This window comes from Hypanus sabinus, chromosome 24, assembly GCF_030144855.1.
Source record: "Hypanus sabinus isolate sHypSab1 chromosome 24, sHypSab1.hap1, whole genome shotgun sequence".
Taxonomy (NCBI): Eukaryota; Metazoa; Chordata; class Chondrichthyes; order Myliobatiformes; family Dasyatidae; genus Hypanus; species Hypanus sabinus.
The window spans coordinates 34,005,193-34,023,465 of NC_082729.1; the positions used below are offsets into that span (position 1 = coordinate 34,005,193).

Genomic DNA, 18,273 nt, shown 5'->3' on the forward strand with positions numbered 1-18,273 from the left:
ATAGAACATTATGATTCTATTGGCGAAGCAAGGAAGGGGACGTGGTCATTAGTCAGCCGCAGTAAGAGGCGGGGAATCAAAACACCGAGGGAAGGAAGCAGCTCTCATTGAACCTGGGCGGGAGACAGCAGACGATGGCGTTCATTGGTGCGAATTCCTGTCGATCACACAGGATTGTTATTATTATTGGTCGAAGGGATAGTGGGCTCGTTGATGATTGGTGCGAGGGGCGGGTGGGCGGTCGGTCGGCGGGGGAGATGATGTCCGGGGAAGACGGTCAGGGGCCGCTCTGTGAGCGGCTGGACGAGGAGCTGCTGCGCTACCTGGAGGAGATGGAACAGCTGGACGACCGCAGGGAGCGACTGCAGAGGCTGATGGAGCAGGTGAGCCCGGCCTCAGGGGGAGAGGGAGATCACCTTTAACCCGAATATGATGTCAACCCTATTAACAGCAGAATCAGACTTTAATCGCTAAGTACCTGTGCACATACATCAGTGGATTTCAAGTCAAGTCAAGTCGCTTTTATTGTCCTTTCAACCATAACTGCTGGTACAGTGCACAGTAAAAACGAAACAACGTTTCTCCAGGACCCTGGTGCTACATGAAACAACACCAAACTACACTAGACTACCTGAAATACAAAACTACACTAGACTTCAGACCTACACGGGATTACATAAAGTGCACAAAACAGTGCAAGACAGTACAATAATTAATAAACAAGACAATAGGCACAGTAAAGGGCAAATTACAATTGATGTAAATGTGAACAATGTTTTGTATTGGGGTTGAGATGGTGAACAGTTTTAAGTTCCTTGGTATACACATCACTGAGGACCTCATGTGGTCTGTACATGCTGGTTGGATAGTGAAAAAAGCTGAACGGTGCCTCTTTCACTTCAGATAGTCGAAGAATTTTGGCATGAGTCCCCAAATCCCAAGGACTTTCTACAGTGACACAATTGAGAGCACCCTGACTGGCTGCATCAGTGCCTGGTATGGGAACTGTCTTTCCCTCCATCACAGGGCTCTGCAGAGAGTGGTGCAGACAGCCCAGTGGGTCTGTTGATATGAACTTCACACTATTCAGGACATCTGCAACGACAGGTGCGTTTTTAAAAAAAAAGACCTGAAGGATCATTGGGCACCCAAGTCACACAAACTGTTCTGGCTGCTGCTATCCAAGAAATGGTACTGCAGCATTAAAGCCAGAACCAACAGGCTCCAGGACAACTGGGCCATCAGACTAATTAATTCACGCTGATACAATTGTATTTCTATGCTATATTCACTGTCCTGTTGTATATCTTATTGTACATACTATAATTGTACATACACATTCCTATAATTTGCATATTCAGACAGAGATGTAACATAAAAGATTTTTACTCATGTATGTGAAGGATGTAAGGAATAATGTCAAGTCAATTCAATTCAACGTGTCTACCTAGTGACTGGTGATTTTGACTATCTGAGGTTTATGGGGTCACTAATAACACTGGACAAGAACTTATGGATTTGGGGCTGCTGATCATGAAATTCTCCATGACATTTCCCTACCATGCACTGTTCCTTTTTGAAATTGTCTGTATTTGTTATTTCAATTCATAATTCAAGTCAGTTAAAATGTTGCCCACAATATAAGCTGAAAAGTTTTCTATCTTGTCCTGGCGTGCTTAGGCAGGGGACATGCACAAAAAAAAGGGGGAGCTCAGGCAGCATCAATGGAGGGGAGAGTGTCAGTAACTTAAAATTTCAGAGGCTCTGTCCTGGGCCCATAAGTGCCATTACAAAGTAAGCATAGCAGCACCTTTACTTCCTTAAGAGTTTGTAGAGATTCAGCATGACATCTAAAACTTCGACCAACTTTTATAGATGTGTGGTGGACTGGCTGCATCACAGCCTGGTACGGAAATACCAATGCCCTTGAATGGAAAATTCTACAACAAGTAGTAGATATGGTCCAGACCTTCACGGATAAAGCCATTGACTGCGTCTGCATGAAATACTGTTGCAGGAAAGCAGCATCCATTATCAGAGACCCTCACCACCCAGTTCATGCTCTCTTCTTACTGCTGCCATCAGGAGGAAGATCTTGGGACTCACACCATCAAGTTCAGAAACAGTTGTTACCCCTCAACCATCAGGTTCTTAAACCGAAAGGGATAACTTCACTTGCCCCATCATGGAAATGTTCCCACAACCTATGGACTTAACTTTCAAGGACTTTTCATCACATGTTCTTGATATTATTTATTTATTTATTTATACTATTCTTTCTTTTTGCATTGTCACAGTTTGTTGTCTTCTGCACTCTGGTTGAAAGCCTGAGAAAGGAAAGAGGCCTGAGTAGGGAATAGAAGAAGAGGGGAGGAGGAGCGACAATTTTGTTTTATTGGAAGGAGAAATCAATATTGGTGCCGCCAGGCTGGAGGCTACCCAGGCAGAATATAAGGTGTTGCTCCTCCAACCTGAGGGTGGCCTCGTCTTGACACAAGGGGAAGCCATGGACTGGCTTGTCGGAATGGGAATTGGAATTAAAAGGTTTACAACCTTCTTACAACTTTTCTGATCCTGTGCAGAGGCCCCTCCGTACCAAATAATGATGCAACCAGTTCGAACGCTCTCCGTGGTACATCTGTAGTAATTTACAAGCGTCTTTGGTGTCAAACTAGATCTCCTCCAACTACTTTGAAATATAGCTGTCGTCCTGCCTTTTTCATAATTACATCCATATGTTGGGCCCAGGATAGATCTTCAGTGATGCCAACACTCCGGAACTTGAAACTGCACTTCTGACCCCTCCATAAGGACTGGTGTATTTTTCCCTTGATTTCCCCTTCCTGAATTCCACAATTGATTCCTTGGCCTTGCTTGGTTGTAATAGTAAGATTTCCCCACCCCACCCCATGTCCTTCCACTGAATTTGAGTTGTTTGCTTTTCAAAGTAACCCACATCCTGGTCACAGTAGGAGTTTAAAAGTCCAGGCGCCGAACGGTGGGTGTGCAGATGCATCTCATTAATTGTCGTCTCTGAATATCTGGAGTCTGGCAACTCTCACTCGTCCAGCAATCCACGCTTCATTCTCTTGTGTGGAAGGACAAAGGGTTCTGACCCCCATCGCCAAACTTCTAAAAATTCGGCTCTGAATTGACCATTTTTCTTTCAATTTCCCTGGTGTGCACACGAGTAGACGATCGAACCTGGACCTACGACATCTCCCCATCAGTCAAGCAAGCACAGCGGCTTGGTTTGCTGGCTCCCCTGCCCCCATTCTAACAACTTGCGATTGGAGCACCTTCAAGCATGTCCTGTCTGGCTGTATCATCGTGTGGTGCGGAACCCCTACTGAGGACAGTGAAAACTGCCCCAGAGGATCACCAGGGTCTCTCTTTCTTCCCCCCTCCCATTTGTGACATTTACCAGCAGTGTTGCAGACGAGGGGTCCAAAGCATGGTTGAGGATCCTCACCACCCATCCCACAATCTCTCTGATGCACCACCATCAGGGAGGAGGCACAGGAGCATCAGGAGTAGGACTGCCAGACTGGGTAACCGCTTCCTCCCTCTGGCCGTGAGACCATTACCAAGGTCTCATCATTAGGACAGCGAGCTGTTCACTGTTCCACCCTCAGGATGGAGGAACAACACCTATGGCCTCCAACCTGATGACATAAATATCAATTCTGGTTTAAACAAAACCTTTCTTCTCCCTCCTACTTCTATTTCACGCTGGCCTCTTCTCACCCGCCTATCACTCTCCCCCCCCCCCCCCCCCCCACAGTTTCCTCCTCCTTCCCTTATACAATGGTCTACTCTCATCTCCCATTAGATTCCTTCCTCTCCAGCCCTTTTACTTTCCCACCCACCTGGCTTCACCTAACACTGCCTAGCTAACCCTTTCCACCCTCCCCCACTTTTGTATTCTGATCCTTTCCTTTTCAGCCTTGAAGAAGGGTCTCGCCCTGAAACATCGACTCTTTACTCTTTTCCATAGATGCTGCTTGACCTACTGAGTTCCTCCAGCATTTTGTGTGTGGTGCATCTTGAATTATATTTTATTAACTTATTTGTGGTAATATTTTGTTTTGTGTCCTGTGTATGATAGATATTTTGTGGAGCACCACGGTTGGGAGGATCAATGTTTGATCGATGTCTACACAGTATAGATACACAGTCAGGTGATGAGGATCTTGAATGTTCATACAGATATTGATCCCATAGAAACTTTCTGCACCTCTGAATCCCATCATTTGCACATCTGACCAGAAGTCTCCCTCCTCAGGGTTGGCTCTCGCTCTCCAAGGCTCGCTACTCCATGGGGACCAAATGGGTTTCTTCCCTCCAGTACGGGTCGGAGATGGTGCCGTTAGCTCGTGTCGATGTGAGGTATGTTTGGAGCTGCGTGGTGCACGGCTGCGTAGCCTTTGTTGCCATGCAGCTGGGATTTTTGTTTCTATAATGTTAATATAATTGTGAAATTATGCTAATATAATTTTAAAATCTATGTTGAAGTAATTGTGAAATATTCTGTAATTGATTCTGTGTTAATGAATATAATGCTTAAATTTTCTAAATAATAAATGTACTCCAATCTTTACTTCGGAACATTTCAAAGCTTCAACGTATTTACATTGCCAGTGTTTCACGTTACAAATTGGGTGGCGGGTGGAGATGTCAGCAAGAATTCAAAGAGCCCTGCAGCACCTATGGAAAGGAATCAACAGCTGACGTTTCGGGCCAAAAGGAGGTGTGAGGTGATCCTTCCCTCCGCTGGCCTGCAGGTCACCTTGGGCGATGTGTAGCAGCTGCTTAGCCACCCCTGCCCCCACCAATCAGGGTCACATGAAGCCATGAGAGCAGGTAGTGGATGGTCGTATGAGCAGCCGGTGCATAACACAAGTCCTGGTTATGTGACCACTGGCGCCAGGCAGACAATCTCTGAAAGGTAATGATAATGGCTGGGGGTCACCCGTCTTGTAAAGACACTGCCCAGAAGAAGGCACCTCTGCAAACCACCTCTGCAGAAAAATTCGCCAAGTACATGGAAAGACCGTGATTACCCACACCAAATGACAGGGTACATAATGATGATGATGTTAAGTCCATTGGTGGTGGTAGGGGCATTTAAGAGATTCTTTGATAGGTATATATAGATGAGAGCAAATTGGTGGGTCAATGTTGGAGAGAAGAGTCAAGATTGATTGTGGAGTAGTTTAAGTGGTCCGAACATGGCCCAAAAGGCCTTTTCTGTACTATGTTCTTATTCTGGCTGCCTTTCAAGTCCTGTTGAAGGGTCTGGGCCCGAAACATCAACTGCTGATTCCTTTCCATAGATGCTGCGTGACTTGCTAGTTCTTCCAGCATTCTGTGTGAGTGCGTGTCGTCTGGCAGCATCTCTTTCACACCCGTTCTCCTGCCTTCCCGTGCTGTGGTGACCAGAACTGTGCCGTCGGGGCAGCCCGGTAGCGTAGTGTACAGCGTAACGCTGTTAACGGCACTAGCCACCCGGGTTCGATCCTCTTGTAAGGAGTTTGCAAGTTCGCCCTGTGATCTCGTGGGTTTCCTCCGGGTGCTCTGGTTTCCGCCCACGTTCCAAAGGCGTACGGGTTAGTAGGTCAATTGGCCCCCAATGGGTGTAATTGGGCTCCTGGTGCTCGCTGGGCCAGAAGGACCTGGTTCTGTGATGTATCTCTAAATAAATAAAGAAATAGTCTACTCCTCAAGTGTCCCCTGACCAATGCTTAAGAGCATAAGTCATCAGAGCAGAATTAGGCCATTCGGCCCATTGAGTCTGCTCTGTCATCCCATCCTGGCTGATGCTATTATCCCTCTCAACCCCATTATCCTGCCTTCTCCCCGTAATCTTGGCCACCCTCACTAACCCATTAACCGCCACTTTAAGTATACCCAAAGACTTGGCCTCCATGGCTGTCTGTGACAATAAATTCCACAGATTCACCAGGCTTTGGCCAAAGAAATTCCTCCTCATCTCTGTTCTAAAGAGACATCCCTCTATTCTGAGGCTGTACCCTCTGGTTCCAGACTCCACCGCTACAGGAGACATCCACTCCATCTAGGCCTTTGTCCTATACTCATTTTCGTTCAGTGAAGGTCAGCCCTATCCCGCCCTGTTGTCTCTACAAGGTGAGCTCTGGCTTGATCCCCGAGGTCCCTCTGTGCATCATCGCCACCAGGCTCCCTGCTGTTGTGCCCTGGCATCTCCCTAAAGCATTTTCTCATGACTTGTTGCAGTCAGAAAGAAGACGGGCACTATGACTTCAGAGTGGAGCGGGTGGACTCTGGAGAGCAAACGGGTGGGACCATCACGGAAAAGCACTTGGAGATTGAGGAGATCGGACCCAAAGAGCAGGAGGAAGCTCCACTCGGTAAGAAAATGTTCTGTTTATTTGGGCCATTGGTTTAACGGGGCAGCCGTTTATTTGTGACAACTCTTCAAGAACAAAAACTGATTGAGAAAGTAGCCGGGATTCACTTAATTTATTTGGGACATTCATGCCTCTTAATTGGGACAGGAGACTTGCTGAATGGTTTCTAACTTGTGTCAGTTGTGTGTGCTGGTGCGGCGTTTGACACACAGCATGCTTAGAGTGAACAGTTTTAAAAAAAAATGTCATTTGCATGTGTTTGTGTTCAAAAAGCAGTGATTTTATCACTGAGGTTTGGTGGAAAAATAAGCATTAAGACAATTGCCTCTCAGCCCCATTCTCCTGCCTTCACCCCATAACCCTTGATACCCTTACTAATCAAGAGCCTGTCGACCTCCGATTTACATATACAGAATGATTTGGCCTCTACAGCCATTCATGGCAATGAATTCAACAGATTCATCACCGTCTAACGACAGAAATTCATCCTCTTCTTGTGTTCTTGTGGCTGTGCCCTCTATAATAGATTCCCCCACAAAAGGAAACATCTTCTGCATGTCCACTCTGACTAAGCTTTTCAACATTTGATAGGTTTCAATGAGATTTCCCCGTCACCAGCCCCCGTTCTTCTAACCTCCAGTGAGAACAGGCCTAGAGCCATCGAGTTGTCCCGAGATGCAGTGAAGAGATTTATTTCGTGTACCATTCCGACGGATTATTCCAAATGCCGTACATCGCAGTAGTATTAAATTATGAGGGTTATAGGATTGCTTAAAGTTCAAAGTAAATTTATTATCAAAAACATATTTGTCACCATATACAACCTTGAGATTCATTTTCTTGTGGGCATACTCAATAAATCTATAGAATCTATAAGGTGATGAGAGGCATCGATCACGTGGATAGCCAGAGGCTTTTTCCTAGGGCTGAAATGATTAACACGAGGGGGCATAGTTTTAAGGTGCATGGAAGTAATTACCGAGGGGATGTCAGGGGTAAGTTTTTCACACAGAGAGTGGTGGGTGCTTGGAATGCACTGCCGGAGAAGGTGGTAGAGGTGGATACAATGAGGTCTTTTAGGAGACTGTTTGATTGGTTCATGGAGCCTAGAGAAATAGAAGGCTATGCAGTAGGGAAATTGAAGGCAGTTTCTAGAGGAGGTTACATTGTTGGCACAACAGTGTGGGCTGAGGGGCCTGTAATGTGGTGTAGATTTCAATGTTCTATAATAACCAAAACAGAATCAATGAAACATTGCACCAACTTGGGCAATCACTGTGCAATAGACAGCAAACTATGCAAATACAAAAAGTAATAGTAATTAATTAATAAATATTGAGACCATGAGATGAAAAGGCCTAGAAAGTGAGTCCATAGGTAGTGGGAACATTTCAATGATGGGGTGAGTGAAGTTAAGGTTGTTGTAGCCAGGAGTAGTAGTGAGGACAAGTTTGCACTCCCTAATTAAATGTGTGTGTCAGACGCCAAGTCCAGCTCCTGGCCTTCGTTTGTGGCTCAGCTACAAAGCCTGGAGGAACTGTTTCTACTGACAGGAGAAGGGACAAAGACGGGTTACTGGTGCCTTAACGACAGTCGCTTCGGGCAGATGGGGCAGGCAGTTCATCTAGGAGAAGGAAAATTCTGATCTCAAACCTCCGCTGACCCTCTCACAGGGAAGGTTTCCGGAGTAAACCCCGAGGGGAAAAACCCGGAGCTGGAGTCCTGACGTTGAGCTCAACATGGACTGTACTGTACATGTGCCGTCCTGTATCGGCCTCTGCCATTTCTTTGGATTCATCAGCTACGTGGGGAGGGGGAGCCTGCTGCATGGTTTGTTCTCCATATCGTACTGTGCTCTGGCTTGCTTATCATGTTGTCACCTTACTGCCCTATTGTCCTGTCTATTATTTATTGTAATACTTGCACTGCTTTGTGCACTTTATGCAGTCCTGGGTAGGTCTGTAGTCTAGTGTTTTTTTTTCTCATGTAGTTCAGTCTAGTTTTTGTACTGTGCCATGGTCCTGAAAAACATCTCATTTTTACTATGTACTGTACATAGCAGTTGTGGTTGAAGTGACAATAACAGTGACTTGACTTGACTTGACTGGACTGCATGGTCGACTCTGACCAACAGAGGCCTCGAAGGAGGAGTATGTACATGCAGACTTTTCCACCTCAGATTGGGTGAATCTAGAAGTCAATGGTGAAAGTTAAAACATTTGAAGGGAACTTCTTCACTCAGAGGCTGGTAGACGTGTAGGCAAGGGGCAAAGGGCATCAGGAGTCACTACCTCCGCTCTGTGCTTGAAGGTGTGGATGGGTGACAACGGAGATTGGGTTGACCCAGGTTATTGCCTCCCAGGGTTGGGCTCGAAGGCTGATCAGTTGGTGAGCTTGGAGTGTGGGGTGCCATCACCGTCTCGCCCGGGAGTGGATACTGAAGCCCCTGGGCGGGAAGAATTGAAGAACTGGCTGTTGCCCAATCAGCAGGTTCCCCCTCTCCACGTCACTGATGTAGTCCAAGGGAAGGGCAAGCGTCGATACAGCTCGGCACCAGTGTCGTCGCAGAGGTTGCCGGAGTGAAGTTGTAAACAACGTGAAACTGCCTTGGGGAACCCCGGCTCCGGATTTCTTCCTCAGGGTTTACTCCTGAAGCCTATTCCGCGAGGCAGCAGAGGTGTGAAATCAGAGCTTTTCTTCTCCCAGGTAGCTGATGAGCCCCACCTGCCCGAAGCAACTGGCTTTGAGGCGCCAATGGTCCGACTTTGCCCCTTCTCTTGTCAGTAGAAACAGTTCCGCTGGGCCTAGTAGCTAGGCCACACATGAAGGCCAAGGGTTGGACTTCGTTGTCAGAGGCTGTTAGTGACAAACGCCATTTGGAACATTTTATAGGTAGTGGGAGTTTGTCCCCACTACCGCCCTGGCTATGACAACCTTCGGAACCAATAATCATAATAGAATCAAGGAAAGGTTACACCAGCTTGGGCATTCACCCAATGTGTAAAATACAACAAATTTTGCAAGTACACTTAAAAATAATATTAATAAATAAAATAGCAATAAATATCATAATCTGAAGATGCCTTCAAAGTGGGTTTCGGTTTTATCCCTTCAATATCACCTAGTAAAAATAATATTGGATTATGAGGAAATTGTGTTCCTGTAATTTGTTCCAGTAAAAGTCTTAAATTTGTCCAAAATGGTTGAATTTTAGAGCAAGACCATGTCGAATGTAAAAAAGTACCAGTTTCCTGGTTACATCGGAAACACTGATCCGATAAATTTGGATTAAATTTTTTTATTTTTTGTGGTGTAATATATAATTGATGTAGAAAATTATACTGCACTAATCTTAACCGAACATTTATTGTATTTGTCATACTGTCAAGACATAGTCTTGACCAATTTGTTTCTTCAATTTTAATATTCAAATCACTTTCCCATTTTTGTCTAAATAAGTATCAGAAAGAATTTATAAAAATTGCACTGGCAGTAGCCAAAAAAGCTATTGCAGTTACTTGGAAATCGGATACACATTTAAGTATAGATTCTTGGAAGAAAGAAATCTATGGTTGTATTCCATTAGAAAAAATTACTTATAATTTAAGAGATAAATATGAAACATTTTTGAAAATTTGGAGCCCTTATTTACAAAAGACAGGATTAAATATATAGATGCTTTTAAGATGAAACAATTGGTTATTAGGGGAAAGAAATAAATATACATATTAAAATTATTACGAACTCCATGGAGCATGTGGAGATCTTCCAACCACCAGGCATTCTTTCTTTCTTTCTTTCTTTCTTTCTTTTTTTTTCTATGGGGCAGTTAGGGGGGAGGGGTTAAGGGGAGGGGGTATGGGTTATATACATTGTTTTTTCATACTTTGTAATCATTTAAAAATGCAATAAAAAATTATTAAAAAAAAAAAAAAAAAAAAAAGTGGGTTGTGCGGGAACATTTCCATGATGGGGCAAATGAAATTATCCCCTTTGGTTCAAAAGCTGATGGTTGAGGGGTAATAACTGTTACTGAACCTGGTGGTGCGGGTCCTGAAGTTCCCGTCCCACCTTGCTGGTGGCAGCGGCGAAAAGAGAGCATGACCTGGGTGGTGAGGGCCTTTCGATGGTGGACACTGCTGTCCGACAACAACCCTTCACGTCGATGTGCTCAATGGTGGGAAGGCCTTTACCTGTGAGGGACTGGATTGAATCAACTACAACTTTGTACGATTTTCCATTCAAGGGCATTGGTGTCTCCATACCAGGACGTGATGCAGCCGGTTGATATACTCTCCACCACACGCCCACAGAAGTCTGTCAAGCTTTTAGGCGTCATTTGGAACCTCTGCAAACTACTGTGGAAGTCGAGGTGCCGCTGTGCTTTCTTTGGAATTGAACTTGTGTGCTGGGCCCAAGGCGGATGCTCTGAGGAATTGGAAGTTGCTGACCCTCTCCAGGTCTGATTTTCTGTTGAGGACTGGCTCATGGACCTCTGGTTTTCTCCTCCTGAAGTCAGTAATCAGCTCCGTGGTCTTGCTGACATTGAGCGACAGGTATTGTTGTGTCACCGCTCAGCCAGACTTTCAGTCCCCTTCCGACATGCTGATGCATCGTCACCTCTGATTTGGCCAACGGCAGTGGTGGTGTCAGCAATATGGCGTAGGAGTTGCGCTTAGCCGCACAGTCGTGAGCGTAGAGTAGAGCAGGGGGCTAAGCACGCAGTCTTGTGCTGATGGAGTTCATGGAAGGGCTGTCAGCTGTTGACGTAAGCTGCATTTTGCAGAATGTTTCCATGTTGTTGTGATCAATGAACCTGAACTTAAATCTCGATGTGAGCGTGGAACAAGCTGCCATTGAAAGTGGTGGATGTGGGTACGTGGATGGGAGAGGTATGGGTGCGGGTTGATGGGACTAGGCTGGAAAATGAGTCAGGATGGACTAGATGGGGTGAATGGCCTGCTTCTGAGCCTGAACACTGAACTGATTCCTGAACTTGAGGACTCACTTTCAAAGATTCAAAGTGCATTTATTGTCAAAGAATGTATAAATTATAGAACCTTGAGTCTTTTTTGCTTACTGTCAGTCACAAGCAAGGAACCTGAAAGAACCCATTTAAAAAAAAATGTGACCAACCCCCAGTGCCCACACAGAAGGGGGGGGGGAAGAAAAAAAAACAAATCACTCAAACAATAGAAATGAGAAATAACAACAGCATTTCGAACCAAATTGAGCCCTTGGATCCAAATCCCTGGAGTAGGCCCAAAGCCAGCTCATCATATCAGCGGGGTAAATCACCGCAAAGTTCGCAGAGGCGGGTGAGGGGAGGTTAAGCAAAATGGAGAAAAATGTAATCCATTATGTATTCTGTATTGTGTCATTCCTTCAATAAAAATATATTTAAAAAAAAGTTCACAGACATGAAGCACAGCAGCCAGGGGCAGTCTCACAGTCTTGGTGTTAAAGAGAGAAAAGCCCCCAGTCTGTATGGGCCAGCGTTTAAATTGTCTGAACCTCACACTAGGACCCAGCTCTGCCACGGCGAATCGCTCCAGGTCTGCACTTTGCTGCTGGAGAAGCCGTTCTCGACCTCTGCAAACCTCGACACCCACAGTGATCCTACCTCCCTTGACACCCTACCTTCCGGTCCATCTGGGCTGGCACTTGTATTGTCCAAACAGCGGATTCTGCCTTGCATTAGGACCCGGGCCTTGCCGCGGCGAATCGCTCCAGGCCTAGAACAGGCCGCGCAGCGATTCGCTTCGGACCTGGATTTCACTGCTGAAGAAGCCAAACCTCGACCTTTCCAAATCAGCTCGGCGTTTGGAGAGATCCACACCTGCACCCAAGCCAGCTGGACGGGTATCGGAACACCCCTGCCCCGTCGTCTCCCTCTGAATCATCCACTCCACCCAGCACAGCTCCTACTCCCAAGTGCATCGATTTCCCAGCGCACCAGCAGGACACGTTCTGTGAATTCACTTTGCCTTTGCTTGCTTCTTCATTGTTCGCGGTGATAGTCCACCACAGTTTACTTTTTTCAAAAGAAGCGTTATCAATAATAGTTTTAATCAAATTACTTTGCTTTCAAACTGCCAGTGAGCTGTCACACATCTTCAGTAGCGCCAGCTTAAACCAGAGGTTCTACAACATGTTCCCAATATTATTTATTATGCATTTTGTCGTCTGCATACTTTGTTAACTTTTGCACAACGATTGTTTTTTCGTCTTTGTGTGTAGTTCTATTATTGGTTCTATTATATTTTGTTTATCTACCGTGAATGCCTACAGGAAAATGAATCTCAGGGTAGTGAATGGTGTTGTATCCGTTCCTTAGTAATAAATTTACTTAATTGGTGAATCGTCGGAGTCCACAGCATAAAGAATGTTGGAAACCCCTTTGAACTTTGCCTCGCTGACTGTAAGCTGCCCTTGAGGCTGGTGGTATGTACTTCCAAGCCTTTGTCAACTGAAGTCAAGTCAAGTCATTTTGACCATAACTGCTGGTACAGTACACAGTAAAAACGGAACAACTTTCCTCCAGGACCATGGTGCTACATGAAACAGTACAAAAACTACACTGAACGTAAAAACAACACAGAACAAAAACCTACACTAGACTACAGACCTACCCAGGACTGCATAAAGTCCACAAAACAGTGCAGGCATTACAATAAATAATAAACAGGATGATAGGCACAGTAGAGGGCAGTAAGCTGGTGTCAGTCCGGGCTCTGGGTATTGGGGAATCTGATAGCTTGGGAGAAGAAACTGTTACATAGTCTGGTCGTGAGAGTTCGAATGCTTCGGTGCCTTTTCCCAGACCGCAGGAGGGAGAAGAGATTGTATGAGGGGTGTGCGGGGACTTTCATAATGCTGTTTGCTTTGCAGATGCAGCGTGTAGTTTAAATGTCTGCAATGGCGGGAAGAGGGACCCCAATGATCTTCTCAGCTGACCTCACTATCCGCTGCAGGGTCTTGCGATCCAAGATGGTACAATTTCTGAACCACGCAGAGATGCAGCTGCTCAGGATGCTCTCAATACAACCCCTGTAGAATGTGATGAGGATGGGGGGGGTGGGAGATGGACTTTCCTCAGCCTTCGTGGAAAGTAGAGACGCTGCTGGGCTTTCTTTGCTATGGAGCTGGTGTTGAGGGACCAGGTGAGATTCTCCGCCAGGTGAACACCAAGAAATTTGGTGCTCTTAGTGATCTCTACGGAGGAACCGTCGATGTTCAGCAGGGAGTGGTCGCTCCCTGCCCTCCTGAAGTCAACAACCATCTCTTTTGTTTGATTCACATTCAGAGACAGGTTGTTGGCTCTGCACCAGTCCGTTAGCCACTGTACCTCCTCTCTGTGTGGTGACTCGTTTTTGCTGATGAGACCCACCATGTTGTGTCATGGGAGAGGGGAAGAAGAGAATGTCCTGGGCAGGAAGGGCTCTGTTCTTATGCTGGCTGCTTTACCAAGGCAGTGGGAACTGTAGGCAGGGTTAGAGGAGGTGGGGGGCAGGTTTCTGTGGCGGACTATGCTGTGTCTCCAACTTGCAGGAGACAGAGGGGAGCGGAAAGTGTGATCTTCCTCTGTAAATCAACGCAGCCTGACCACTGGCGCCTTGTTCTGTCACACAGTGAGGAGGAGGAGGAAGCCCGAGGGTGGTGGGGAGGTCTGCACCCCGCAGGCCTCAGAGGAAGATCGCGAGAGACCATCACGGCCAGGGGGACCACCGCTGGCTCGGGATCCAATGAAGTGGTTCGGGGTCCTGGTGCCGCACAGCCTGAGGCTCGCTCAGGCCTCTTTCAAAGAGGGTAAGCGGTCTGTGGTGCGGGCAGGGGGTGTGGCAAGGGCTGGGCTCTGGGAACTGGAGCTGTGGAGGCGAGGCGGGGGTAAAGATCAGAGGAGAACGAGTGTGCACGGAGATGGCAAGGAGGGAAAGGGGGGAGTGAGGGAAGGTGAAGCGGGCTGCGGGGAGGCAGATTTGAGGGTAGGAGAGGGAATCTGTGAGGAAAGTCTGGCGAAGCAAGGAAGTGAGATGGGGGGGTTAGCAGGTGGTTTGTTGGGGGGAAAGGGAGTGGCAGGTTCAGGCGTGTTGTGGGGAAGAGGGTGGGATTTGAGCAGGTGGTCTTTGGGGAGGAGGGAGGGTGGGCAACACAGGCATTGGGAAAGGCAAAGCCATCAACTCCCTTGAACCACTCACCGACGAGAGTCCAGTAGACTGCTCGTTGTCCGGAATCAGATGGGATGGAATTACCTCCAATTTCTTCACTGTCTTGCCTTTCACTCCTGTACAGCCTGGAGTACTGTTGTAATATGTAGTTATTTGAGTTACTGTCACCTTCCTGTCGGCTTGAACCAGTCTGGCCACTCTCCTCTGACCTCTCTCATTAACAAGGCGTTTTTGCCCTCAGAACTGCCACTTACTGGCCGTATTTTATTTTTTGGACCATTCTCTGTAAACTCTAGAGACTGTTGTGTGTGACAATCCCAGGAGATCAGCAGTTTCTGAGATACTCAAACCACCCCATCTGGCACCAACAATCATTCCACGGTCAAACTCACTCAGACCAAGTTTCTTCCCCATTCCGATGTTTGGTCTGAACAGCAGTTGAGCCTCTTGACCATGTCTGCATGCTTTTGTACATTGAGTTGCTGCCACATGATTGGCTGATCAGATATTTGCTGGTGTAACTAATAAAATGGTCACTGAATATGTATTTGTTAACTTTTCTCCCTCCCTTCCCAACCACCCGGCCAGTTATGGAGCTGGCAGCTGAGGTGGCCACCCTCCAGAGCAGAATCTCAAAGACCAAATCACGGTACCGGGACCTCCTGCGGCAGAAACAGGAGCCGGCAGGGCGGCTGAGCCTATGACGAAAGACCTGTGCCCCCCCTGCATCCGCTGCACCATGTCCCTCGCTCCCATCTTCCAGCCACGGAGAATCTCACTCTGGCGAAACCTCGCTCCCGGCGAACATCAGCCGCGGAGGAGCCAGGTTGTGTACATTTCACCAGAATTGTGCCGAAGACAAGGACTCGGATGAAAAAATCGAAGAGGCGGGGTGGGGTGTGTGACGGATTCACATGTATTGAGTCTGTAATCTGAGTTTAAACAGAGGCTGCTTTTCTTTTGTGTACTGAGATTCATAACTCGGGACGCTTCTCGAGTGGGGCAACGCACCCAAAAGTGCTGGACTCACTCAGCAAGTCAGGCAGCGGCTGGAGAGAGGAATAAACAGTCGATATTTTGGCCTGAGACCCTTCATCAGGACTGGGTAGGAAGGGGTAGAAGCCAGATTAAGAAGGTGGAGGGGGGAGTGGGAGGAGTACAAGCTGGCAGGTGATAGGTGAGGACAAAGATGGGCGGGGGAGGTGGCTTTATCGTCGTTTTGCGGCAGTGGTACAGTGCAGGCGTAATAAATTACTGTGTCACAGTACAAAATAAATAAACATTGCAAAATAGTGCAAGGTAGTGTTGATGAGTTCACGGACCGTGCAGAAATCTGACGGCAGAGGGAAGGTAGCTGTTCCTAAAACATTGAGTGTGTGCGTTCAGGCTCCTGTACCACCTCCCCGATGGTGGTAACGAGAAGAGGGCACAGCCTGGGTGATCGGAGTCCTGCAAGATCAACGCCGCCTTGCAGCACCCCCTCTTGAAGATGTCCTCGGTGGTGGGGAGGCTGGTGGCCACGATGGATCTGGCTGTCTGTTTCTTATTTTATTTAGTGACAGAGTGAGGATCAGGCCCTTCCGGCCCAACGAGCCACACCGTTCACAATCCTCTAACACAGGCCAATTTACAATGTCCGATAAAACCGTTAACCCGGTACTATTGTGGGAGGAATCAGGAGCAGCCAGAGGAAACCACGTGGTTCACAGGGAGAACGTACAGACTGTGCCGGAATTGAGCTCTGGAATTCCCACGAGCTGTAACAGCACCACGCTAACTGCTACCATGGCGTCTACAACCCGGATTGGCGCCTCCATGCCAGTAAACAGTCTGAAATAAGAAGTTGGGAGGTGATGGGGGGGAAGGAGGAAAGGGCTGAAGAGCAATGAATCTGATTGGTGAGGAAAATGGATGGCGAAGTAATGAGTAAACAAATTATGATACACACTCAGTAGTGCTTTAGTAGTTTAGTAAAGTTTAGTGCTTTATACACTTTAGCAGTGCCTTCTCTACGTGATGCAGTGGCCACTGAGTGTAAGTTCGTGGTCTTCTGCTGCTCTAGCCCATCCACTTCACAGTTTGGCATGTTGTGCAATTTAGAGACGCTCTTCTGCACACCACTGTTGTAACATGTGGTTATTTGAGTTACTGTGGCCTTCCTGTCAGCTTGAAGCAGTCTGGCCATTCTCCTTCGACCTCCCTCATTAACAAGATGTTTTCGCCCACAGAACTGAAACCCACTGTACGTTTTTGTTTCTGGCACCATTCTCTGTAAACTCTACAGACTGCTGTGTGAAAATCTCAGGAGATCAGCATTTTCTAAGATACTCAAACCACCCTGTCTGGCAGCAACATTCATCCCACAGTCAAAGTCACTTAAATCACATTTCTCCCCCCCCCCCATTCTGATGTTTGAACTGAACCTCTTGACCATATCTGCAAGCTTTTATGCATTGAGCAGCTGCTACATGATTGGCTGATTAGATATTTGCATTAACAAATTATGTCCAAGTGTACATAATTGTGATATATGAATAAACGAACAATGAGTAATGAACGAATGAGTGGGGGGGGGCAGGAAACACACAAGCCCCCTGCCGTCACCCCCACCCTCTCAGCAGTCTCCAATCAGGTACTCCAAGGGTGAGGCATAGGCTGAAGCTCCCTCTGCATCGTTCCGTCAACATCCCTGGAAGTGAGATGGGCGCAGAGTGAAACCCTTGCCGTACCCGGTCTGGAAGAGCACTGAGTTCTCCATGGTGTGCCGCGTGGGCTGGCATTGCCTGGTTCCAGTGGTCACCACTAAGTAAAGACCAGGTGTTGGGGCACAGGGCAGGAAGTCAACCCTACGGAGGTGCAAATACACTTGTTCAGTCTGGTAATGGACCTTGCACTCGGATAATGCACGTTCACTTGGAGAACCATATAACCATTACAGCACGGAAACAGGCCATCTTGTCCTTCTAGTCCGTGCTAAACGCTTACTCTCACCTAGTCCCACCGACTTACACTCAGCCCATAACCCCCATTCCTTTCCTGTCCATAAATCTATCCAATTTTACTTTAAATGACAATATCAAACCTGCCTCTACCACTTCTACTGGAAGCTCGTTCCACAGCTACCACTCTCTGAGTAAAGAAGTTCCCCCTCGTGTTATCCCTAAACTTTTGCCCCTTAACTCTCAACTCATGTCCTCTTGTTTGAATCTCCCCTACTCTCAATGGAAAAAGCCTATCCACGTTAACGCTATCTATCCCCCTCGTAATTTTAAATACCTCTATCATGTCCCCTCTCAACCTTCTGCACTGCAAAGAATAAAGACCTAATTTGTTCAACCTTTCTCGGTAACTTAGGTGCTGAAACCCAGGTAACATTCTAGTAAATCTCCTCTGTACTCTCTCTGTTTTGTTGACATCTTTCCTATATTTCGGTGACCAGAACTGTACACAATACTCCAAATTTGGCCTCACCGCTCTCTGCTGAGACTGGCAGCAATCTGCCCTTCTCAGGTTCGAAGTCACAATGTTGAGGTCAGCGGGGCAAAGATGGAGGGGTTCTCACATGATTTGTAAAGTGACGGGAGGGAGTTTCTTGCATTTACAAAGAGCTTTTAATTTTTAATTACTTAACTTAGAGATACCGCACTGAACAGAGCCTTCCAGTCCAATGAACGGTCGACTAGCAAACTCACCGACTTAACTCTAACCTAATCACA

The 18,273-nt window shown here is 46.9% G+C and overlaps 1 protein-coding gene across 1 annotated transcript; it reads left to right on the forward strand.

Annotated features, from left to right (window-relative positions):
- Nucleotides 1-234: 234 nt before the first annotated feature.
- ccdc115 (coiled-coil domain containing 115) lies at nucleotides 235-15,850 on the forward strand. Its single transcript, XM_059949593.1, has 5 exons — nucleotides 235-383; nucleotides 4,286-4,389; nucleotides 6,256-6,389; nucleotides 14,022-14,198; nucleotides 15,146-15,850. The coding sequence occupies exons 1-5, from the start codon at nucleotides 258-260 to the stop codon at nucleotides 15,259-15,261; spliced, it is 657 nt and encodes a 218-aa protein (XP_059805576.1). The 5' UTR covers nucleotides 235-257; the 3' UTR covers nucleotides 15,262-15,850.
- Nucleotides 15,851-18,273: the final 2,423 nt, after the last annotated feature.

Bases quoted from the DNA above. Each gene is read 5' to 3' on its own strand.
- ccdc115 (XM_059949593.1), top strand. From the start codon at position 258: ATGATGTCCGGGGAAGACGGTCAGGGGCCGCTCTGTGAGCGGCTGGAC. The intron at 384-4,285 runs GTGAGCCCGGCC...CTCCCTCCTCAG, and splicing joins TGCAGAGGCTGATGGAGCAG to GGTTGGCTCTCGCTCTCCAA. The intron at 6,390-14,021 runs GTAAGAAAATGT...TCTGTCACACAG, and splicing joins GCAGGAGGAAGCTCCACTCG to TGAGGAGGAGGAGGAAGCCC.